At 34.7% G+C, this 26611-nt stretch overlaps 1 protein-coding gene across 1 annotated transcript; it reads right to left on the bottom strand.

The window, feature by feature from the left end:
* Positions 1 to 17872: 17872 nt before the first annotated feature.
* On the bottom strand, positions 17873 to 21065 carry LOC120076578 (protein terminal ear1 homolog). Its single transcript, XM_039030450.1, has 5 exons — positions 20062 to 21065; positions 19095 to 19755; positions 18739 to 18861; positions 18471 to 18612; positions 17873 to 18377 (listed from the first exon to the last, which is right to left on the bottom strand). Exons 1-5 carry the CDS (start codon positions 20771 to 20773, stop codon positions 18105 to 18107), a joined length of 1911 nt encoding a protein of 636 aa, XP_038886378.1. The 5' UTR covers positions 20774 to 21065; the 3' UTR covers positions 17873 to 18104.
* Between the last annotated feature and the right edge of the window lie 5546 nt (positions 21066 to 26611).

The raw sequence follows: 26611 nt of genomic DNA, 5'->3' as shown, positions 1-26611 counted from the left end.
ATGGATGTGGGCTTTTCCATCTTAAGAACATAGAAATCAGCAGGAAAAAACAACTCATTGACCTAAATTAGGACATCCTCTACAACTTCTAATGGGTGAATAAAGAACCTATCTGCAAATTGTATGAGAACTCCAGTTTTAGTTAAGTTCTTTAATTTTAATTCTTGATAAATTGAATAAGGCATAACATTTATTGAAGCACCAAAATCTAGCATGGCCCTATTAATTTTCTTTTTGCCTATGATGCAAGGGAGGCAAAACATACCTAGATCCTTCTGATTTTCTAGTAAGTTTTTCTGTAGGATCGCAGATACGGATTGACTTACTACCATCCTTTTCTTTTCTTTGGCTTGTCTTTTCCTTGTGCAAAGTTCCTTCAGGAATTTGGCATATTTAGAAATTTGTTTGACGGCATCGAGGAAAGAAGTATTTATCTTTATCCTTCTAAACATCTCCAAAAGCTCTTTCTCCTTGTCTACAACTAATTCTTTTGGCCTAGGAAGATAAGGGTGAGAAGATACTCCATGTTTGTTTTATGGTGGAAAAATGGTTTGATCTAAAAACGGAATTTTCGGTTTCTTTAATTCTGGCTTTTTTACTAACTCAACAGGTGGCTCCAACTCTTTATCACTCCTCAATGTAATTGCACTAACATTCTCTCTAATAAGTGACTCAGGTTGGGACAGAAGTTTGTCGGACTGTCTCTCCAATCTGCTCATAGAGATGGCTAGCTGTGAGACTTAGGTCTCTAAAGCTTCAATGGATATCTTTGTATCTTGCTGAAAATGTTGTGTAACCTGTTGAAATTTAAAAGAGTTGTCAGCAAGACTTTAAACAATGTCTTCCAAGGACATACCTGAATCAGAAGTAGCTCCATGTAAGGCTAACCCTGCTCATTCTGCCCTCTCCATTTGAAGTTTGGGTGGTCTCTCCACCATAGAATGAAGGTCTTACTGAATGGGTCCCGTCTTCTATTTTGTCCATTAAAATTGTAGCTCCCAATGGCATTTACCTTACGAATTTCTCCTTTCAGAGCACTTAGGCAAACATCAGCTAAGTGACCAGTCCCATGACATACTTGGCAAACAAAACTGGGTTGTCCAATTTCAACCTTCGCCAACTGTTTAACAATAAAAACTAAGTCAGATATTTCTTTCTTAAGTTCACTTACCTCATTGGTAGACTTTACACTACTGCAACTCTAGTTCCAAATTGTTGAGAATTTGCAGCCATGGTAGCTATTACGTTCGTGGCCTCAGTCGGGGTTTTATTGACTAAGGCTCCTCCTACAGCTGCATCTATGCTGCTTTTATCAGTTTGTATCAATCCCTCATAAAATTACTAGATCAAGAGTTGGTCTGAGATCTGATGATGAAGGAACTTAGCACTGGTCTTTTTGAATCGTTCTCAATACTCATGAAGGGTCTCTCCATCGAACTCCATGATGCTATAGATTTCCTTTCTCACACTGGTAGCTCGAAATACTGGAACAAATTTCTCCAAGAACTGCCCCTGTAATTCCTCCCAGGATGTGATACTTCCTGGTGGAAGAATGTAGAGCCACTTCTTGGCATCCCCCTTCAATGAAAAGGGGAATGCCCTCATATTGATATGCTCCTGGGTCACCCCATTAGGTCTCATCCCATTGCACACCACATAGAATTCATTGAGATGTTTGTGTAGATCCTCACCCTGTAGACCAAAAAAAGTAGGAAGTAAGTGAATTAAGCCAGATTTGAGCTCAAAATTAACTGTCGTCTTAGGATGTATAAGGGTTGTTAAGTAAAGTCTGGTGATGTAAGCTCCTTCAGGGTGTTTTCTCGTTCGGTCATTACTGAGAAATTTTCAGGAACGTTTCCCTTGGATGTGTCTTCAACACGATTTATCTGTCAAGAGCAGTTTGCTATCTCCTTTCTCTTATGATTCTACGCTCTTCCCTAGAGATCTCTGCAAAATACAATTGTCTAGCACCCTTGGGAGTGTGGGTCATGCACCAAAAGAGAAAATTGATTAGCAAGGATAAACACTACAAGTTTCAAAAATTAAGGATTCTGTTGGCTCCCCGGCAACGGCACCAATTTGACAGACCGAGCTTACCATGCCGCTCCTGAAAGACAGTCAAGCAAATGAATTTATATGCACCAAACTAACCCTTTAGACTAACTAGTTGTACAAGTAACAAGTCCGGAATCAAACCACAGAGAGCCAAATATGGATTCCTCAACAGTTTAAACTTGTAGGAAGTAACCAAGGGGGGGGGGTTTGTGAAAATTGTTAAAATAAATTGTGAAAGCAAAAATTGTGCAATGTAAATAATTGAGAAAATTTATTATCAAACAAAACTTAGCTTGGGTAGTTATAATATAATTCATTCCTCATTAATTCTATCATAGACTACTCGAAAGATACATGAGATTATTTGAATTAAAAACTTAGTCTACTCGATTAGAATCCTAAATGGTAGTCCATAAAATCAAGTTGATTAAGAGAAAAGCAAGAATCCGTAACCAATCAATTAATCAATAGGCATTAAGATTTAAGGAAAAACTAAGCCAATTAATCAGTTACCATCGTCTAACTAATTAATTGATTGAAATTTATCTAAGTTAGAAAGTAAAATGCTTGCTAATTGGAATCCCAAATTAACACAATAAACTTACTTAACTCATTCTTCTAGGTGACGACTCCCTAACAATTACAAATTAGGGTCAATCAAAGCAATCAATGTAACATGCAAAGCTAATTTGTTAGATTATCCCATACACAAAAATTAAAGAATATGTTCAAGATAAATTTCATAAAATTCATAATAAAACTCATAGAATTACAAAACCAGTCTCAAGAATTAAATTGGAATGAAACTAAACTAACAAACCCAAGCTAAGCTCTTACCCTTTAGCCATTAAACATACTCGAACTCAATACAATTGGCAAGGGGAAGCATTCTTTTTAAAGTTTTGTTACAAAATTGGGCTAAAACTAGGCTAAGGCAGAGTGACAGCATTCACAATTGGGTGTACTTGATCTCCTCTCCTTGGATGGACAAAAATTCTCCTTTTATAAAACTATCGCAACGTTAGGGAGAGCGTTGCAATGCAGCGACGCATAATAGCCGAGCGTCAGGCAGCCGTTGCAGCGTCAGGCACACGCTAGGGTTATGCGCCCGTCAAACTCCGTAGCATTGCAACGCTCTAAAGGAGTGTTGCCATGTTGAGGCTTCTGTCTTTCAGCGTCAAGATGCGATGCAACGGTGGTGTCATGAAATCTCTAGAGCATTACGATGCTCAGGGCAGCGTTGCAATGCTGCCCTGCGTCCAAGCATTCTATCTAATAGCGCCAAGCTAGCGTTAAACTCAAGCTTAATCAATGTGTTGCAACACTTGGCAGTGCAGCAACCTTCTTACTTCGTCATTTGATCGATTTAGCTCCTAACTTCGCCATTTTATCGTCCTTTTAGTTCTGAACGCTTAATCTGACTGCTTGTACACTCGAGTCCTATAAAATAATCAATTAAACTAAATTAAGTAGCTAAACAACTTTGAGATAAGTGGAAGAAGATAGCACATTTCAAGTGCTATCAAGGAATATTAGCAAGAATTTGATAAGTTGTCCCACTTTTTCCCTGAGTTGGTAGACACCAAGGCAAAAAGCATAGAGAGGTTCATCCAGGGTCTGAGGAGTTGATTACGAAGTATGGTACATGCCCTTGACCTCAAGACGTATGCTGCGGCACTGCGGGCTGTCATGAGGATTGATGCAAACTCCCAGGAGGGAAAAGAGTGCAAGAAGTCGCTCGGAATTGAGACCTCTACAGGTCATAAAAGGAAGGCTGAGCTAAGGGCTTCTGAGCCTCAGCAAAGGAACCAAAATGCAGTTAATACTCCGCATCAGTGGGGACAGTAGGGCTCTCAAGCTGTAATTGTCAGGGAAGATAAGCCGATTTGTACAACCTGTGGTAGACGTCATTTGTGGTGTTGTCTGGCCGATACTGGATTTTGTTTTCGGTGTGGCCAGAAAGGGTATATGTCAGAGAAATGCCTAAGAGGTGTAAACCCCGAATTCTACGTTTCCTATATAAGCATGTTTTGCCATGAGGATGTTATATTTATTATTTGATAAGTGGAGATCCATGGTTACTTACAGGGGTTTACGAATGAAGGAAAGGAAAAAAAAATTAATTGAAGAGACTTGTTAATTGGAATTGATTGGAAGCACTAAATTACTGTTGGATGAGGTGGCGGTTTGACATTTAAACATGAGAGGCAGCAGGAAGTATAAAAGAGAAGAAGAAATTCATAAGCTCGGTTTTGGCAAATGTGTTGAGCAAATTAAGTGAGATTGGTGCCATTCGAAAGATGAGAGAGTCTAATTTTTGTGGTTGGTCTGCTGGAGAAAGATCTCATAGGAAGAAGACTGAAAAGCAAAGAATTTGCAAAAGAGGCAGACTCTCAGATCAATCAAGGCCAGGGGTGAAGATTCAAAGGTCCAAGCCAAAGTACAAGGAATTTAGGGCTGAGATTTTAAAGTAAGAAAGTAAACTCAATTCACAATACGTTTGTACAAGGAAGTTTCTTGAAAAGAGTTTTGGATTTTGAGTTATAGATTTTTGAAGTTGAAATAGGAAATTGGTGCGTAAACAAGCAGCTGCTTGGGAAGATCAAGCAAGCAGCTGACCGTAGAGAGCGAGAGCGAGATAAGAAAGATGTGAATCTCGCTCAAGACACAAATCTCGCTGGTTTTGGACTGAATCTCGCTCAAAAAACAAATCTCGTTGGAAATTTTGGACTAAATCTTGCTAGAAAGTGGCAAATCTCGCTATGATGAAGTCTTGCTAGTGAAATGAATGATCTCACTCATGATGATCATCTCACTAGTAATGCTAATTTTGTTGATGAAGGTTTCATTAGTAAACAAACTATTTGAAGCATTTTGATGCGAATTCTAAGGAATTGAACCGGGAATTATGTGCTTTCAGGCCAAGAGGAGCTAGGAGAGGCATATAACCCGTTAAGATCCCCGACGAGTTATGAGTTACTAAAATGAACTTAATGCTTTCAATGTTTATGTATAAAAGACCATGTAAGTTACAGATGTTGATGATGAATTTATACTTTCTCAAGCAACAAATGTTTAATGAACTGCATAGCGTTTCTTCTCCAGCTTGTATATGTTTTAACGCATACCAAGGTATATTATGAATTCATTACAAAAGTTAATTTCCTATGATGAAGCATGCGTTTTTGGAGAAAGGCTATGATAGAATGAGTCTTTGTGTAAATGGTATGCAATTAAGCTTAATTTGATGCTAGAAAATAACCCAGTACCAAAGGACACGGAGAAGGTATATGGGTAATAGTACCTAAGGTGTTGACGGTACTTAGAAAATTCCACGTTCACGTGGGTAGTTCTAAATGAGAGGTCGAAGTATGGGTCTCCTAGGCCATATATCAACAAAGAGAGGCCGAAGTATGGGTCTCTTGGCTGGTGACAGATGTTGGGAGCTAGAGCGATGTATGCTCGTTCTCAACTAAAGAGTAATGATGTTTAATGATGTTTAAGAATGTTTATTAATGTTTATATGTAGGGGAAGTTGCTTGAGGTGTTCCTTATTATATTTACATGTTTATAATGATGTAATGCATGGTGTAATATGATTTTATAGTCACTCACTAGGGTATTAGCTCACAGATTTTCTATGTTTTCCTTTTCCAGGTAGCAGTCAGATTCCTTAAGGTTGATCCTCCTGCTGCTTGCCACTGAAAGGTCCGACTTGTTAAGAAGAACTTAGGTTGATGGTCTATATTTATGTACACATATTTTAAGAGGGATTAAGGCTTTATTAGTGAAGTTTGGGCCCAACTGTAAATATTTTACCTGTAGATGTTATGTCATGACTGTTTGCATGTGATTATATAAACTTATGTAGAGCCTTATAGAGGCGTGTTGTATGTGTACATTAATAATGTTTAACAGGTTGGTATTCAAGTTAGAGGGCTAAGATGGTAAATGCTGGCAATAGGACTAGTAACTACTACCGTCACATCTTCTTTCAGATTAAGAGGGTAGTCTGAGAGGGTGTGTGATAGAAGGAACATGCCTGAGATCAGGGGCCGACTCGTAAGCTCGTTTCAAGGAGGCCTGAGCCGTCAGCAACACCAGAGTGGAGTGTTTTGTACTACTCGGCATGAGGCCAAGAAGTCAAGCACAGTTGTGATATGTATGCTTCCCATCTTGGGGCACCATGCTTTAGTTTTGTTTAACTTCGGTCCTTCGCACTCTTTAATATCCTCAGCATTTGTAAAGCATGCCATATTAGGATCAGAACCCTTTCAGTATGCTATGTCAACTTCCACTCCATCAGGAGAAATCATGTTAGCTACTACAAAGATAAAGGCATGTCAAGTAGAGATAGCAAATCATGCATTAGATGTGACCTTGATAATTCTAGACATGCATGATTGTGATGTGATACTAGGCATGGATTGGCTAGCTGCTAATTACACCAGCATAGATTGCTTCCATAAGAAGGTCATCTTTAACCTTTCTACAGAAGCCAGTTTTAAGTTTTAAGGGGTTGGGACTGTGGTTCTACCTAAAGTGATTTCAGCATTGAAGGCCAGTAGACTATTTGACCAAGGCGTCTGGGGTATTATGGCTAGTGTGGTTGACATTAGAGAGGCTAAAGTCACCTTGACTTCAAAGCTAGTAGTAAGAGATTTTCCAGATGTTGTTTTAGAGGATCTTCCTAGACTGCCCCCACAACGAGAGAGAGATTTTGCTATTGAGTTGGAGCCAGGCACAACTCCCATTTTGAAAGCTCCATACAGGATGGCACCAGCAGAGTTGAGGGAACATAAAGTCCAGTTGCAAGAGGTTTTGGTTAAGGGTTTCATACGACAAGTGCTTTTTGTAAAGAAGAATAATGGACCATTGTGTCTATGCATAGACTACAGAGAATTAAATAAAGTGACCATAAAGAATAAATATCCACTTCCCAGGATTGATGACTTGTTCGACTAGTTCCAGGGAGCTGCAGTGTTCTCAAAGAGTCATATTCAGTCAGGATACCATCAGCTGAGGATAAAGGACAGTGATATACCCAAGACAGCCTTCCGTTCGAGATATGGCCATTATGAGTACATCGTGATGTTGTTCAGTCTAACAAATGCCCCAGCAGTGTTGATGGGCCTCATGAATAAGGTCTTCAAGGAATTCCTCGACACCTTTGTGATAGTTTTCATGGATCATATCTTGGTTTATTCCAAGATCGAGATAGAACATGAGAACCATTTGCAAAAAGTTTTGGAGACGTTTATGGCCAATAAGTTGTTTTCTAAATGTGAGTTTTAGTTGAATTAGGCGTCCTTTCTAAGGCATGTGGTATCGAAGGAATGAGTCTTCGGGGATCCTGCGAAGGTTGAGGCAGTTACAAGTTGGGCTCGCCCAACCAAGTAAGTAAGGTGCACAGTTTCCATGGGCTAACAGGCTACTACAAGAGATTGGTGAAGGATTTTTCTCGCATAGCCACCACTAGAAGAGTTTCGAAGATCTCAAGCAGAAGTTGGTTTCAACTCCAATTCTTACAGTGCCAGATGGATTAGGTGGTTTCGTTACCTACAATGACGCTTCCAAGAAAGGATTGGGGTACCTGCTAATATAGCAAGGTAGAGTGGTTGCTTATGCTTCTCATCAACTGAAGAGTCATGGACAGAATTACCCCACCACCAACTTAGAATTAACAGCATTGGTTTTCGCTCTAAAGATCTGGAGGCATTATTTATATCTAGAAAAGATACAGATTTTCACCGACCATAAGAGTTTAAAGTACTTCTTCCATCAGAAGGAGTTGAACATGAGGCAACGAAGGTGGTTAGAGCTGGTGAAGGATTATGACTGCAAAATTTTGTATCACCCAAGGAAAGCGAATGTAGTGGCAGATGACCCTAAGCAGAAAGGTAGCCCATTCAGCAGCCCTTATTACTCGACAGGCTCATTTGTGCAAGGAACTAGAGCTGGCTGAGATTGTAGTGGAAGTGGGGAAAGTCATGGCACAGTTAGCGCAGTTGTCAGTGCAACTGAGTCTATGGCATAGAATTATTGATGCACATCAATGTGACCCTTATCTAGAGGAGAGAGTTCGTAAGGTGAATTTGGGCCAAGATGATGAATTCTCTGTATCAGCGGAAGGTGGTCTTCTCTATCAGGGACGTTTGTGTGTGCCAGTGGATAGTGATCTTAAGAATGAGTTGTTGTTAGAGGCTCACAGTTCCCTATTTTCAATTCATCCCGGCAGCGCCAAGATGTATCGGGACTTGAAGCGTTGCTACTGGTGGAATGACATGAAAAAAGAGATAATTGAGTTTGTCAGCAAATGCCTGGTGTCTCAGCAAGTGAAAACCCAAGAAAGAAGCCAGCATACTTGTTACAGCCATTGAGTGTGCCATAATGGAAGTGGGAGCACGTGTCTATGGACTTCATTATGGGGTTGCCCCGAACAGCAAAGGGTTTCACTTTGATTTGGGTTGTAGTAGACAGATTCACTAAGTTAGCACACTTCATACCTGGGCACAGATATATATATATATATATATGAAAGAAGTAGTAAGATTGCATGGGTTATCTGTATCCATTGTGTCAGATAGAGATCCCCGTTTCACATCCAACTTCTGAAAGAGTCTGCAAACAACATTGGGAACTCGGTAGGATTTAAGTACAGCTTTTCACCCATAGACTGATGGGCAGAAAAAAATTTTGAATAAAATATTAGAAGATATGTTACACGCCTGTGCAATAGAGGTTTCAGGAAGCTGCGATGCTCACCTACATCTTATGGAATTTTCTTATAATAATAGCTACCATTCTACTATCGGGATGTCACCGTTTGATGCCCTATATGGGAAAAGTTGTAGGTCTCCTTTGTGTTGGAATGAGGTAGAAGAAAGAAATTTGTTGGGACCTGAGCTAGTGTAGACCACGAATGAGGCAATATAGAAGATCAGGGCTCGTATGCAGACAGCTCAGAGTAGATAGAAAAGCTATGCCGACATGAGACGTAAGGACCTGGAATTTGAGACTGGTTATAAGGTATTCTTAAATGTGGCACCTATGAAGGGTGTTATGAGATTTGGAAGGAAAGGAAAACAGAGTCCGAGATTTATTTGGCCTTTCGAGGTCTTGGAGCGAACTGGCCCCATAGCTTATTAGCATTGCCTCCATCACTGTCTTTAGTTCATAATGTCTTCCACATTTCAATGTTGAGAAAGTATGTGACAGATCTGTCCCATGTAGTTGACTTTCAGCCATTGCAGTTGTATGACAACTTGAGTTACAGGGAGAAGCCTGTAGGAATTCTCGCCAGAGAGGTAAAGACATTACGTCGTAGGGAGATAACATTTGTGAAAGTTCTTTGGCAGAATCACCAGTTCAAGAAGGCTACCTGGAAGCAAGAGAATGAGATGAGCGCCCAGTACCCGGAGCTTTTTCAGGAATAAACTTTCGAGGACGAAAGTTCTTGAATGAGGGAAGAATGTAACATCTCATGCATTCATAAAATTAAATTCAGTATTTTTATAATAATTGAGGATATTTTGTGATTTTGAAATTTAGTTGGTTTATGTGTGTGTGTGTGTGTGTGTCCATCGCCGACCCAACCCCCTCGCATTGCACGTCTCGTCTGCCACACGTTCAGCTCAGCCACACGCGTCATATCTGTTCGGCGTCGAAGTTCTAGCCGTTGCGTGCCGCAGTCGTCCTCTAGTCGCCATTCGAGCAGTCTTCAACCCGATGCCGATGGTCTAGCCTCAGCCCTTTGCATGTCGTCACAGCCTCATCTGTGAAAGAGTTAAACAACATGCAGCGGAAGTATCAAGGATCCACAAGCATTCTAATTCACTAATTTTGACAAAAACGAAAGCATGCTTTTCTCAAAAAGTGGGTTTTCAGAACATACTTTTGATGAACTCTCCAAGAAAACGTTTGTTCAGTTGCTATCTTCACTTGTTTTCAACATGAACCACCTCAAAGCCTTCCCCACTATGCTCTTGGAGCTTTAGGTAGAGTTGTGAGACTCAAGAACAGCTTGAAGATGTGATGAAACCAGGAAAAAAAAAAAATCTCACAGTAGCCTGACTAAAGAAGACAACTTATTCTTTAGAAAATTTTCTCTCAAAATTCTATATTCTCTTTTCTCCAACAACTCCAATATTTTTTATATATATTTAATGAACATGCAAAGAGATGGAGTGCATAGCTTGCAGCTCATGCTTGGAGAATCAAAATAGAGAAGATAATGCATTTTGTGTGAGCATAAAGATGATGGTAATGGAGAAAACCCATTTTCCATTTTCTGCAATATGCAAACGAATTTCAATTTTCTTTTTAAAACAAAAAAATGATTTTAAATAATTTTAATTCAAAACTTTATTTTCTTAAATTAATTTAAAAAAATAATTAATTTAATATCAAATATTAAATTAATTTTTGCACAATAATCATCTTTATATATTTAAATCATAATTAAATATTTATTCTTTTGTTCCGTTTAATTTGAACGTTTCAAATTAATTTCTCAAGTTACCATAAAGCTTATCCATTTACAAGCTAGTAGGGGGACCTCGCGGACCTACAGATCATGGGCTCCAATGATTCGAGATTAATCGGCTAAACTCATTACTCCGATCTAACCCCCATTCGTTAACTAATGGGACACTCCACTATAGCCCATAGTTGAACTCCTCTCACTGTAGATATATTATGTCCACTTAATAACCATAATTAGTAAGTCAATCCTTCACAAGTTGTTCGTAATCACAGCTAGGTCAAAAATACCGTTTTATCCCTGTGACTACATCTTGTTCCTTAAGTTCCTACTGATTCTCTAATGAACAATTATGATTCATAATCTCTATGAATCAAATTCTCTCTATCATGAGAAGGCAGAGCCCGATTGTTCAAGACCTGGAGTCAATACTTAAGAGAACAACCTATCTGCTAACCCTAAATAGGGTAAGAGTGAATTCCATCTTGCAAGGCTATGTCCCCAGCTATTCATCTGGTCTTATCCCAAAAATGGTATGCTTATTGAGCAGTGCTATTGAATTACTTTCACCGTTTGCAGATCAAAGGATAATCCCGAACAAACAGGAGTTCATAGCTAGCTCAAGATTAAGATTGAGTTAACCTAGGTTATATAATAAATAAAATAGTCAATTTTAATAGTAAACGGTCGTTATAAAGAAAAGTGACTATTTTCGTGGTCCAGTCTATATGCAAACTCATTGCATAGGATACCCCCACTCTCATGTCTCAACATGAACGATTTGTGGAACACATCGTTTGTAGCACCTTACAACTTCTTGTAACAACTACAGAGTGGGCTGCATCCAATAGTGTTACCAGGATGAGATACCCAATTTCATCCATATACTTATTAGACCATTTAGGCTATATACTGTCAACTTGATCCTGTTTATGTCACTACATAAAGTTACAGCATTCAGACTATAACCAAGGATGTGTTTATTGGATTTTCATAATAAGATGCAAAATCAACAAGTCATTGTTATTGATAAAATAGAATGTTTAACACAAACTGTGAGTTCTAGGACATTCCCAACAATCTTCCTCTTCCTCACCATCAATCCCCCCACGTCGTCGAGCCTATTCCACCACAGATCTCTTCTGTCGTCGATTTTTTATCGTCGTTCGGTCGCCGTTCAGCCCACCTACACTGCTCAGAAATCTTTGTTTTGGAGTAAGATCTTAGTTTAAATGGTGACACTTTGGCTTTTGGTTGAATGCCCACTTAACTTTTAGGTTAAATCTTGCTTGACCACGATATTTTGATTGCAGATTTAAGTTGATGTAGAACTAATTTGTTGTTTAGCAGTCGATTTCTGGCATTTTCAACACAGTTTGGGTAAGCATTTGGGCATTTACAATTTTAGGGTTTTCATCAAAGGTTCTTATAAATTGGGTATTGTTTATGTGTTAGGAACGTTATTTCAGGTTGTCGTTGGTGTTTGATTGCTTTAGTTAATTTTGGAACTTCGATTCGAGGTAAGTAATCTTACTACTAGAACTATCCACGGGCCAAGCACTAGATGTATGATAGCATGACAGACTGATAGTATGACTGACCGATAGTATAATTGATCTATGTTTTTATATGAGGATCTGAAAGATTAAATGCGTATATAGACACTTGAATCCTAGCATGAGATGATATTTTATTCCATGAGATTCTATTTGATTTGAGGATGTTCAGATGTATGTACATGTATGTTTTAGAGCCATGCTATGATGTTGTAACAGTAGTAGTGTCCTCACTGTTAGTTAGACACCCACTAGATGTTGTGTTTCCTTCGGGATTCACTAGAGGTGGTGTTATCCTTCGAGATTCGCCAAAGGTTGTATTTTCTTCGGGATTCACTCACCAGAGGTTGTATTTTCTTCGGGATTCACTAGAGGTGGTGTTATCCTTTGGGATTCACCGGAGGTTGTGTTTCCTTCGGGATTCACTAGAGGTGGTGTTATCCTTCGGGATTTGTCAGAGGTTGAGGGTCCTACAAGACTTACTAGAGGTAGTGGGTATATCTAACTAAGTAGGATGAAAATCAGTTATATGTTCAACCAGAAGTAGGCATCTAAAGGACATAGATGCCTAGCCTAACCCCAGTAGTAGGGTTACTTACTGAGTATTTTATACCCATCCTTTCTCATGTTGTTGTTTCAGGTAAGGGTAGAGATGCACCGGCGATTAATAAGCAGAATCCGTGACTGAGCCACTAGGACCAGTTTAAATGCTTCCGCTCATATTTTAATATTTCTTTTATGTTTTAAATTTTCAATTTTGAGATTTGAGACTACTGTATAAGTTTTGTTTTCAGACTTATTTGTTTCCGTTTATGATTTATGGATACCTTATCCTTTGATTTTAAATATTTGAATTTAATGCAAATCTTTTTAGCTATTTTATTTGTTTAGCATTTATTTCACTATAAAAAGAATGTCGTTTTCACTTCCATACATGCATGCGTTACTCTAGAGTCTTAGGGATTGAATCGTTACAAAAAGAATCTAACTAATTCTTTTAAAATAAAATTTTAAAAAATGGGAAATAAAAGTTAGAACTGAATCACATTAATATCCAAAAATCCAACACAAAAAAATAGTGATAAACAGATAATAATAGTAATAATAATATTTTTAATTAAATGGGACCTCAAAGAAATCTTATAATCATCTCATTACTAAGATCATACAAATCGGAAGCAATCCAACATCCAAAATATCATGACTATATTATATACTATAACAAAGACAATTATTTAAATCAATTATTTGTTTAAAGAAATTTGATTAGTATTTATTTTTTAAAATATATATTTTTAATTTTAAGAAAAATCATAATAATTTTTATAAAGATACCCATTTACATATCTAAAAGAAAATATTAAACTATGAGTTCACCTATATTTCAACCAATTGGTTAAAATCTCAACAAACCAATCGTTAAAAAATAAATTACAATTGTCTTAGGATCAAAAAAAAAAATCTATAACGGAGAAAATGATCGGTTAAATTAGTTAACTAAATCCTAATGATATACTAGAATAGAATGAAGAAGAAATAATTCACCACGCCATATTATTGGATAAACGTGCATGGGCAAATCAACTGATCTTAAGCCATTAACATTAGCTCCGTCACAATTTATTCACATTCCCTACATTTATTATTCTTAAAAAATGTTACATCATGTGCTCTAAATTAATTATTTCCTTTTGTAATTATAAAAAAATAAAATTATTTTAATAGGCTTAATATAAAAAGTTGTTGGGCCTATAAGGCCAGTGAGGCGACCCGTGAATAACCAAATCAACTAGGCATGGTGTTGGGATAAGTTCTTTCTTTTCGGTATGTTATTTCGAGTCTTCAACGTGTGTTTTTTTTTTTTTTTTTAATATGTTCGACATTGTTTTTAAATGAGATTACCAAAGAATGTAAATGTGGTGGACTTGTTCAAATGTGACCCCACATTGAATAATATGACATGTGTTTATAACGAAATATTTTTATTGCTTTAAAAAAATTGTATTTTTTAAAATTATATAATTCATCACTATATTTATTGATAGATGATACTCATAACTACATCTAGTAAATGTCAAAATTAATCATTAAAATATATCCATAACTATATTATATAAAATAAAATTATAACAATTACTGAATCAATAAATTTTTCAATTAAAAATGTTTTATTGATAATTATTGTTAAATATATATTTATTATTACTTTAAAGAAAAATCATATTAAATTTCTAAAGAGTAAAGCACTCATTCATATATCAATAAGATTTAATTTTAAAATTTATTTTTAAAGAAAGAGATTAGAGTACGCTAATATTAAATTAACATAGGAAAATCTAACATAAAAAATAATAATAACTGTGATAATAATATTTTTAGCTTAGTAAGACAAGAAGGTTAAGAATTTCTATAACCAGCATACATTTAGAAACACCATAATATCAAAATTGATTATTAACTTATTTATTATGATTATATTATATAAAATAAAACTATAACAATTACAATCATTTAAATTAATTATTCGTTAAATTCTTTTTATATAAAAACTTGATTAATAATTGTTTTTAAAATATATATTTTTATAAACAAGTAAAACTAATCATTTAAATATCTAAAAGAAAATCTTAAAATATTTATTATATTAAATTCAACCAATTTGTTAATGAAGATAGGTCGTAGATTTATTATGGATCCAGGGCTCAAGCCCCTTCACGTTATGCTCTTTATAATACATATATATTTTTTAAAAATAAAAACAAATATATCAAAATCACTAACTAGCTCAATAGTAAGATGCAACGTTTAGACTCAAATTCATTACATTATTAACGGTAAAAGGTGATATTCATTTTCATATATATATATATTGACAAAACTATTTTTATATAATATAAGTTGTCTAAACATGATAGGTCTCAATTACTCAAATTTCATCATATTAATGTTTAATATAATTTAAATACTCAAATAACCATCATTGTTTTAAAAATTACAATTTATCTATTATAATATTTAATAAAACTTCAAAACTATTTTATTTAAAGTTCAAATTCTAAAATAGAAAATGATATACAATTATAGCTTTTTTTTCTCTTTATATAAAAATAACAGAATTTTCAATATTTAAATATAAAATTTTCAAAAATAAAAAATACTAAAATTAAAATTGAATTTAAATGCCTAAAAAATAATTAAATTAGTTAGTGAAGTGTCATTGGTTTGTACAATGCTCTCATAGTACTGAAAGGTTAAATTAGCATCGTTTATAAAAAATCTACAAAATTATAGATTTAATATAACAAGCAATTGCTAAAAGCTAAAATTCACACATAACTGTACTCCCATTATTGTAGTGTTTTCTAAACAGTTACCCAAAAAAATGAAAAAAGAAAACTTAGTTTTAATTAATTAACTAATAAATTCACATATTTAAATCAACAAATCCCTATTTAGTGTACTTAAAAGAAAATTGTTTACTTTTATACAAATAGGATATCAATTTGTTTATAAAAATGAATGATAAAGTGATAATAATAGTAATAAATATTGTTAACTAAATAGGATAGAAAATAGTGAAGAAACCCTATAACCATCCCTTATTAAATTCATTCAATTTAAAAGCACTATATCAAAACTGATGGGTTTATCATGACTATATTATATAAATTAAAATTATAAAAAATTATAATTATTTAAATCAATTAATATATTTTTAAAAAAAATCTATATTCTCTTTTGATAAATAAGTAAAACAATCCATTTAAATGTCTAAAAGAAAATCTTAAAATATGAGTGAGCCTGCGTTTAAGTCAACCAATTCATTAACAGATAAAAATCTCAACAACCTAATCATTAAAAATAAAATTAATGAGTTAAATATTAACTATATACTAAACTCGAGAAAAAAAATCTATAACCACACCAATTTTAACGGGAGAAAGTTATATAGAGTTTATGTGAGTTAGAATCCAAAGAAAGTTTATGTCATCTAAAGAGATGACTAGCCGCCATAGAATCTGGAAGGAAGATGCACAATCATTTCAAGGTGTTCAAAGATAATGTGAAATATGTGTTCAAAGTGAACCAAATGAACAAGTCATTAAAGATAAAGTTTGAGCTCATTGAGGGTGAGTCTGGAACAATTCTAAATACTACATTACATAATTGAAAAAAAATAATAATTCTATGTCTACGTTGAATTCTTCATTATGTGTTTGATTTAATAGGGTAATAAGAGAGTGACAAGTGATGGATATGAGAACGTACAGTTGTTTGAAAGTCGTTACACACCAACCAATAGCAGTGTCGATAACCGCTAGTGGTAATGATTAAAACTTATTTGCATAAAATAATTTTACTTTTCAGACAATATTAAAGGAGAATTTGTAAATTTTCAAGGAATGTTCACAAGGTTGATTGGCATTTCTTATCTTTTTTTCATTTAGTTCGAATGTAGCATTTCTTATATAAATAAATAAAGTTTATTAATTTCGAGAATTTGTTTTGACCTAGCTTACTCATTCGAATTCATCTGACTAATTACTATCGAATGGAACCAAACCCTACACCCATAGGTAAATGTTAATATGTGTTCAATGGTCCATTCAAACAATTAAACCAAAGAAATTTTAAAAAGTTTCTAAAAAAATACTAAGAAAAAAATAATAATTGACATAACATGAGTCAGGAGGTTATAGGTTAATAATAATTATTGCATAGTCAACCATTTTATTTTTTAAAGTTAAAAGACTATTTCATCTCAATTGCACAGTATGTATCTTTTCAAGTGTTGAAAAACCAAAACTCAAGTAGGAATAAGTTTTTATTAACATCCTAATAAACTAAAAAATGAGTAAAAATAAAGTGATGTTAAATAACACTTTGTACTTTAAACAATTCAGTGAGTAATTTGATGTAAATTGAATAGTTTGATGATGTTTAAAGGAGTAGAAAAGTGTACCTAGTCGGATGAAGATTGGTGAGAGCCGGAGAGACCGTATAGAGAGAGAGAGAGAGAGAGAAGCGGTGAAAGTGACAAAGTATTTGACATTTTGACAACTTCCGAGATATAGTAATAAAAGTTGGCTATTATTGTTGTTGTTATTATTAATATTTCTTCTTCCCCTTTACTTGTGACTCAGGATACTTGCTCCCAACGCTCCCTCCTCTCGCTTCTAACTCCCTCTCCTATCCACCTCATTCCTCTCTTCCTCTCATCATTAATGAATATTTTCAGTTCAATCAAATGTTTCACATGTTAAACACCAGCATATTTGGTTGCTCCCTCGAGATGATGTAAGTGCAAAATCAACTTAGGTTATCAAAAGTTAAGTCAATCGTAGTGCAAGTTCGAAAATGGGTTAGAAAGTTTAAAATCATCGTCATCGTGTTAAACACATTTTTAATCTCTCAAAATTAATTCAATATTTAATTTTACACTTTTAAATATAAATTTCATATGACCAAATTTTATTTTGAATGATCAAACGCATGAAAAAGTATTCAAACACCCTGTAGAACGGATCAAATCTTAATTAGTCCGTCTCACTCTTCGTCGGACTAACACAAACAATACCGTGTGAAAGCCTTCGGTAGTTGCCTGCCTTAAGTTTCCATTTGTTGATTTTAACATAAACAAATAAGATAGAATGAAAAAGATGTTTTGTAATGCCACCATACTAAAAAACTAATTTAATTAAACATATTAGAAAACATTAAATAAAATATATATCGAAAGGACCAAAAAAAAGACATGGACAGTTCCACCTACACGACCTCCTAGACCACCATCGAGATATCAACAAAGCCTCACCTGGGTAAAGCTGAAAGAGAGCATAGAATATCAACAAACCCCCATGAGAGAGAGAGAGTTAGAAGTGATGGATAGACAGTCAAGACGTTGAGCCCTTGTATGACGAGATAAAGACGGCTCCCAACCTCCAACGCTACCACCATCATTTTGATTTCTGTTTCTGATTTTTGTACAGTTTGGTGCGGCCGTGTGGTAATTACCCATCTTCTGATCTCTTGCTGTCTCCTTCCTCATCACCATTATCACCACCGCCACACGGCACTGCCTCCAATGATTGATCTGCGGCGGTGACATCAGACCGCTGTTCTCCCTTCCCGCCTATTTCGACATGCATGTTACCGGCGACGGTAAACGGCTCGGTCAGTTGAATTCCATCACGTGGAGGCGAAAACACCACCGGCAACTCGTACTGTTCCATTTCACTTGGAAATTTTGAGTTCCTAAAATGCTCTTTCAGTGCTTCTAACCCCTGTTAAACACAAACCCAAAGCAGTAAGATCAATAACATTGAGAAATAGATTAGAAATTAATTAAGCCTACCGTATCACTATGACCCACCCACCTGAAGTCTAGCGTAGGTAACTTGGCAGATCTTTCTGGAGTTGAAGACTTGCCATGCTTGAAGATGGAAAGCTTTGTACAGTCTCCAAGCTCCTTGGGGGGAGGTCATATTCACAAACCCGTACCCAACGTTGCATTTATTGCTGCAGTTTAGAATAGAAAAATCGAAAGAAAAAAGGCATTCATATTAATTAAATATTATTATTTAAACATGTAGTCTATGAAAGTAAGAACGAGAAATAACAAATGAAGAAAGGAAAGATAATCACATGAAATCAATAGGAAGATATACGAAATCATAGGAGGACAAAGGCAGGCCCTTGCCATCGTTGGCTATCTCCTCGTTGCACTTCATGCAGTGCTTATCCAGAGTCTTCAACAATAACTTCAGGCTGCCAATTTTATGTTTATTTCCATTAGTCGATGCCTTACATTTATAATTATCTGAAAGAGATCTAGCTAGTTCAGATATCCTTCTGTCGTTTGCTTCAAAATGGTAACATTTTTTTCCCCTAGAGTTGGACTAAGTCTGAAAATGCCTTCTATGAATGAATGAACTGGGAAATTCTTGAGCTTGTTTCTTTAAAATAGAAATATGTATAAAGAAAGAAAAAATAAAACTCACTTGTACTTGTTGGGTATGTTCTTGATCATAAGAGTGGTTCTGGAATCTTTGCAATCGGATGCTTCTGCTTCCATGGCGTTTTCGCTTATTAAGAAACACGGGTCAGATTTCCTCAAGAAACTATTTTTCCTCAACCTAATATTGACCCTGGGTTGAGAAAATGCTTCTTGTTTTGAGCCGGGTGGCGATTTCCTATTGATGATCTTCTTTGCATTCATCCTCTTCGAACTGCCAAAGGAAGCTCTTCTTTCAATTCCATTACCTGTACTTCCACTGCAATTCAGTGGCTGTAACTTGTCCACCAGTGTATCTGCGTAGCTTAAGCTCCGGCCATTCATATATTGCACCTTCTTCGGAGAAAATTGAGCTTGCGAGTACAATGAGCGATGTGGAGGATCGTTGAAACGACCAGATAGCTTCGAAGGACGAGCCGGAGGAGGCTGGTTATGGTGTCTTGTGCCTAAAGTTCTGGTCGCAATCATGGGGTTGAAGAACTTCCGGCCATTTCCACCGGGACGGCTGAAGTCAACGGCGACTGGCTTGCCGTGAATTTCCCTACCGTTCATCTCTTTTACGGCCTTCGCGGCATCTCTGACATCAAAAAACTCAACAAACCGTTGATGCTTCTTCAATGGCGTCTCCCTAAATTCCTTCACAGGACCTTACTCCAAAGAAAAAGGAATCACAAAAATGAAATAGGAAANGGCGTCTCCCTAAATTCCTTCACAGGACCTTACTCCAAAGAAAAAGGAATCACAAAAATGAAATAGGAAAAGAAAAACCAAAAAAAAAAAAAAAACAAAAAGACCCCCCACTCCTTCACATAAACCAAAAAAACAACAAAAGAATTACTGTATAATCATCATCAGGCATCTGACAGAGACCATAAAATAAGAGAAAGAGTTGGCATTGGATTTATTAACATGAGCCCCACAAAAGTCCTCACCGAAACGAGGAAGAAAATTACCGAAACGCTCGAAGATTTCCTTGAGAGTAGAGGCGGAGACATCCAACTCCAAATTGAAAACAACGACGGTGCCCTGGTTGTATCCGTCCGGTACGGCGGCGTTACTCGTCGGAATAACAAAGTCAACCCACACAGCGCAGCCACCGATTAGTGCACGAACTAACCGCGGCGGAGTGTCGAAATTGTTATGCAAAAACCGAGAATGTTGATTGCGAACTTGTTTTTGACGCATCAAATGTTGGTTCCTCATCTCATGAAAGGCCTTTTCTGCATGCCTCAGATCGTAATAATGGACGGTCACGATTCCATCCCCGATTCTCTCCATCTGAACCCCTCTCACATCCCCAAACCGTTCCAAATCCCTTCGCACCACTGACTCGCTCACGTCACTCGGTACCGCACTCAGTAACAGAGACCGAGTCGGAGACGACGATATGGGCTGAACCTGCGGCACCCCAATTTCCTCAACTGGATTAACAAACGCTGAACTAAAATTAACCGGAAAATTAGGAGAATACGTTAACACGGAATTGCGAAACGGTTCCACTTGCAGTTCATTAATCGGCGGTGGGAACGGTGCGCCGAACGAATAGTAAACATGGTGGACCGGCGGCCCGACCATAGCGGCCAGATTAGTGAAGTTTCCGGGTCTGAACTCTCGGGCAGCCGGGTCCAAACTTCTCTGTAGCCGGATTACACCAGTTTCTCCCATGGCCGAGTTGATGGCTTAAAACGAACGCCGGCGGAACAAACCGGCGGAGAAAACCTGAGGTCAGTCAAGTCGTTTTCCGACGAAAAGTTCCGGAGATAAAAAAAAAATAAAAAAATAAAAAAGAAGAAGAAGAGGAAACCCTAATTAATTCGGGTGGACAAAATGGGACGAAGAAGAATGGTTTGGCTTGGCTGTTTGCTGTCTCGGCACATCCGTTTTTGAAGAAGCAGAAGGTTACTAAAAGAGAGCGATATGGAATGAAAGTGACCTGAGACGAAATTACGGAAGTACCCTCGGGAGATATTGAAAAGAAAAAAGGACCGTACGAATGTTTGGGAAGGGCAAGGAAAGAGACAAAAAGGTTGTAGCGCCACGTATGTACGTGGCGCGTTTGCGGAAGCTGTAGAGAAATTATAATAATTGCAAGGCTGTATTTTCGATTGTATGTAAACTCTTTTTATTTGCTTTCCTTTTTGTTTTTATTTCCTTTTATATATTTTTTGGTTTTTTTCTCACTGGCACCTCCTAATTGCTTTGTTTTTCCTTTTTCTTTCTTCTGTTTCTTCATACATTTATTTCATTTGTCCGACTCCTCCTTTTTCTTCCCTCCCTTCCTCAACTTTCAAGCCACCTTCTACTTCTTATTGTTTTGTTACTTAAATTCAACTTTTCAATTTTTTTTTTTTTTTTACTCCTTTTATGTTTTTATTTTGATTTCTAAATTTTAAAAATATCCATTTTAATCTTTCTTTTTTTTTTAAATATTTATTTTAATTTTTGTTAAGATATTTTTTTTAACTATTTAATAATTAAATTACATCTAGCATGGAGGGAGAAAGATAGAAATAAAGTAAAATGTTAACAACTAATGCATCAAAATAGTGACCGACCAAAATCTTGAATGCAAATAATTTTTTAGACCTTATAGAAAATAGTCTTACCACATAATCCAAAATTAAATCTCTTGAATTTTTGGGGTTGACTAACTTATTTGGTAATCTATTCATTCAAAAAGTATAATTCATCTCACTGTTTAATAATTAATATAATATTAATGTAAGAACCAAGTATGCACTTTTTTAAAGTTTAGAGATTAGAATTGACGTTTTTTAAAGTTTATGGACCAAAATAGAAAAATAGAAAAATTCATGAAATAAGATTTAAACCATTTATTCACCTCATTTTTATACTATTTTAGAGTACCAAAAACTTGAATATAGTATAAATCTAAGTCTTTTTTTTTTTTTAAGTATAGGAAACTTCTTTTAGACAAAATATTAATAATAATAATCAGAAGAGGAAGTCAAAACTACGATAATATAGGTAGATTTGTTCTCCTATCTAGAGAAAAAATTTTCTAATACTACGATAGTGTGAAAAAAATTTATACTACCTTCATTCATTATTTGCCACAATAATAGCATTTAAGAACTATGTGGAGTCCATGAAATAAATAAATAATAAATTAAGAAATCATTTAAGGTTCAAAATCAATTTTAGTTCCTCAACTCACGTAAAAGTAACAATTTAGTTCATGAACTTTGGATTATAATGATTTAGTCCTTTTTTTAATTTTATAACAATTTAATTCGTGAACTTTACTATATAACAATTTAGTTTTTGTACTTTGAAATTTGTAGTGATGTAGTCCCTATTTTAAAAATTAGTGTTGAGATTTAATGAAATTTATTGCATAAATAAACCAATAAACTTAATTACACACTTAATATTTTGGTAAAATACAAGTATATACCATAAAATAATTAAAACCGACATCTAATTTTGATAAATTTGTTTACATTGGCGAAGAAATTGTTACAAACTTAAAAATCATAATACTAAATTGTTACAAAAGAAAAAAGTTCATGAACTAAAATATTTATTTTATAAAAAATTATGAACCAAAAGTGACTTTTAACCATAATGTCAAATAATGAATGAAATGAGTTGATATTATAGTATCAATTCTCCAATCCAGAGAGTGATAACAAAAAAAAAAAAGAAGTATTAACAAGGTTTGAAACAAAAACAATACATGAAAGGAGGATCTTAAATTGAACAAGCAAGTATGGCATTCAATCACGGATAGACGTTGGAAAGTCTTGCTTAAAGACATGCATGGCCTAGAATGGTGGGAATGGATGAATTGGAAATATAGTGTAAGTTATAAACTTATATAATGATAATTGGAAAGTGAGATATAAATAAAGTGGTATGAGAAAGATTTGGATTGCCTAGACATATATAGTAAAAAGGGTGTTGAGTGAGAAATGGAATGGAAGATAGGGTTAGGAAGGCAGGGAATAGGGGAAGGAAGGCGCAGCTATGGCATTGGCATGGCAGTGAAAGGGGACAGATAGCTGTGGTGGGTGAAGAAGGGGAAGGAGCTTCATTCTGCCCCTCAGCCATCATCTCATCTGTCCATTACTTTATTGTTTTGCATCTGCTCTGCTCTGTTCTGCTCTGTCCCATGTTCGGATTGGAATTTGGATGCACTTCCACTATGCTTCTCTTCTCTTTATTTTTTCCATCTTTTTTATTTTATCCCCTTTTTTATTCTCTCTAAATCAATTTAAGTATTTAGTATAAGAGACTCTAAATCTTCAAATTGAAAATAAAATTATAGACCACCTATAAATTCAACTCCAATTGCGAAAAAACAAATAGTGACCAACCAACACTATTAATAATACCCTAGTAGTGGTAGTATGTTTTTAATAATTTGTTTTATGTGGAAGTTCAGACAATACTATAACCGTAGAGCTTACTCGAATTTTCAAGAAAGCACAAACCTTAAAACACAAAGAAACATTGAACTCAAAAGTAGATGAATACGTCACATTTTGACAACCATTTGATTTTTTATGATTGAGTTTTTGTAATAAGATTAAAACTGTAAACACTAATTTGCCTATAAATCTTGTAGTTTGTTATATATCTTTTATCAATCTTCTGAAAAAACTAATTGTTATCAAACTATATATGTATAATTTTAAAAAAAACTTGTTTAATTTTTTAAATTTAGCTATGAATTTAATTATTTTATTTAATAAATATATAAACATGGTAATAATTTAAGGAAAAAATATATTTGATTTTCAAAAACTAAAAGAAAGTAAGATTGTTACCAGACAAAGGATTAATTATTTTTAAATTTTTTTTATTCAAACTCCATGTTGATTGAAACGTATTAGACTGAATATTTATTTTGAAGTCACCAGGTTTATTAGTGAATGTTTATAAAAAAAGACATATTGTACAAGACTTGTACACGAAAAGTCATTGTTAATCCATTCTCAGGTACTGCACTCTACAGATAAAATTGAATACACAACTAACCACAAAGTAATTATTTTATTCAATGCTCGAGTTTATTTTTAATTAGCTAAAAAATTAGTTATTATTTTTATTTATTATTATTATTATGTTAGGCAGTCTATCAATGTATGAAGATGAGTCAATCTATCTATAAATATAATAAAATATCACTAACTATTATTGATAAATAATGATATTTTTCTATATTTAAAAATATATCTAACCATTTTTATTTAAAACAATTACATATTTTTTTTATAATAAATAAATAATTTATTTTAAATATATAGTGTTTGTATTTTGCCTATGCAAAAATTATACCATAAAAAATAAAACAATATTAAAATAGAAAAAATGAAATGAAATGAAATCACCCGGAACCATTACCGTGATGGAAAAGAATCCAACAAATAATTTTTATAATCATGTGAAAGTTAAAAATCACATTTAGTCTTATTTAGGTAACGATTTAGTTCTTGAACTTTAAATTTTATAATAATTTAATTCATAAATTTTATTATGTAACAATTTAGTCTATATATTTTAAAATTTGTAATATCATTACGAACAAAAGTTTAAAGATCAAATAGGAATTTTTATATTTGAATCGAGTATGAAATAGAGACGTAGATTAATACAATTATCATTTTAAAAATGATGACTGATCTCCATCAAATCATTACTAAGCTACAATAGTTATCATAGTCTTTTCTAGAGAATGTGGGCTCACTAAAATTAGAGATACAATGTATGGTTAATTTTAGGGAAAGGTGATTATTTGATCATGAATAGTTCCAACTGCCCGTTATTCTCTGACAATGGAAAATCACTAAAAGGTCGGTTCTTCCCCGTGGAATTTTCTGTCATAATATATATATATATATATATATATATATATATATATATATAATATATATATTATATATATATATAAAAGAGAATTATTTGGGTTAATTACAAAATGTAGTCGAGAAAAATATTAAAAAGAAAGTGGGTAGCAATTTAAGATGGTGTTCTGTATTTGTGTTTCCCATTAACACTATGAACGAGAATTAATTAGGTGATGGGCCACGTACAAATATGTCTCTCTAAAAAGGTACGTTGCTTTTGTTCTCCACCCACGCCCTGTTTTCAGGAGGTTCGTGGCCAAGTTACAACAATACGACAATTTTAATAATTAATTATTGCCATGTCCTACTTCAAACCAGCATTTTTTTTTCTTTTTTTAATTAAAAAAATAACACGTGGATTATATATAAAAATAATTGGCAGTGCAATCGACTGTATAGAACTGATCAAACATATTCCGGCTGCCTGCCATGCCAATGCTTGGCTGCTTACGACTCTTTTTAAAATTTGTCCTTCTCTTGGACTAATCTTGGCTTCTGAGTTGAATCACAATGATTCTGTGTCAAAAGTCTATCCTATCCTGATACCTTAGTTAGTATAAAAATGTCCTTCATTAGACGTAGGTTTGGATTATGTGTAACTCTAGGACGATGTCTAAGTAGATGTGGCGCTTGAAGCTATAGGACTCAGGCCAATCATTGTTCGATTATTTTTCTGATGGGTATACATCCACTAGCTCGATTGGTTAGATCTTTGATCTAAGATTATGACTTTTTCCTTTTGGTACTGACGTTTCTCGTGTTGCCTCCTAAATTTTCTTGGACTTTGGGTCTTGTTTGGAGCAACTCTCAAGTGCAAAAGAAAAAAGAAAAGAAATTGCATAGAATGACCGGAAGGGAAGCTCCAGTTGCATAAATAGCCATTTTTTTAATTTTAAGATTTGCCCTAGTCTTCAAAATGCATCCCCTCCCTCGACCATTCCTGGAAAAATCTATAATTTAAATTCCATAAATCTCTACACATATTGATTTACACATTTCAAAGAATTCATCTAAAAGAAACAAAGGGCGGAAAATTATTGACCATAATTGAGAAGTCAAATGTTTCCATTCAGATAAAGGATTGGGAACTTGAAGTAATTGGAGACTTTGTTGTTCAATAGTGGAGGTTGATTCCAATCTCCCAAATATAAAAGCATCCATTTGCCTTTGTACATGCAATGACAACTATCTTAGCATAACGATGATGGTCTCCGATCGAAGATTAATGAAGACGGAGGGCAATTGTTTTCAAATACAATGTATTTTGAGCATAATTTTATTTCCCAAAGTTGGTTTCTGGTCAAGTTAGTACAAAATATTTTGTGTGACTCAAGTTAAGATTTTATTTTTTAGTATATAGACGTATTTGCATACTCAATTTGATGGAGATTTTAGATGTTATAAGGTATTTGTGTGGTTCATTCCAACCAAGATTTAAATTGTTTAATATTGTTCTTTTAGTATAATGTATTGTGAGGCTTAGTGAGACTTTGTCTAATAGTGATTTTAAATACAAGGTATTGGTTGTGTTGGCTGAGAGCGTATTTGCAAGGAAAAATCTCGTGAGGGAGTAAATATCGAGCTTGTCGAAAATTTCATGTAAATGAATGTTTTTTTTTTTTTTTTTTTT

This window comes from Benincasa hispida, chromosome 4 (assembly GCF_009727055.1).
Source record: "Benincasa hispida cultivar B227 chromosome 4, ASM972705v1, whole genome shotgun sequence".
NCBI lineage: Eukaryota > Viridiplantae > Streptophyta > Magnoliopsida > Cucurbitales > Cucurbitaceae > Benincasa > Benincasa hispida.
The sequence above is the reverse complement of the archived record's forward strand: the minus strand, read 5'-3'. Positions and strand labels throughout refer to the sequence as shown.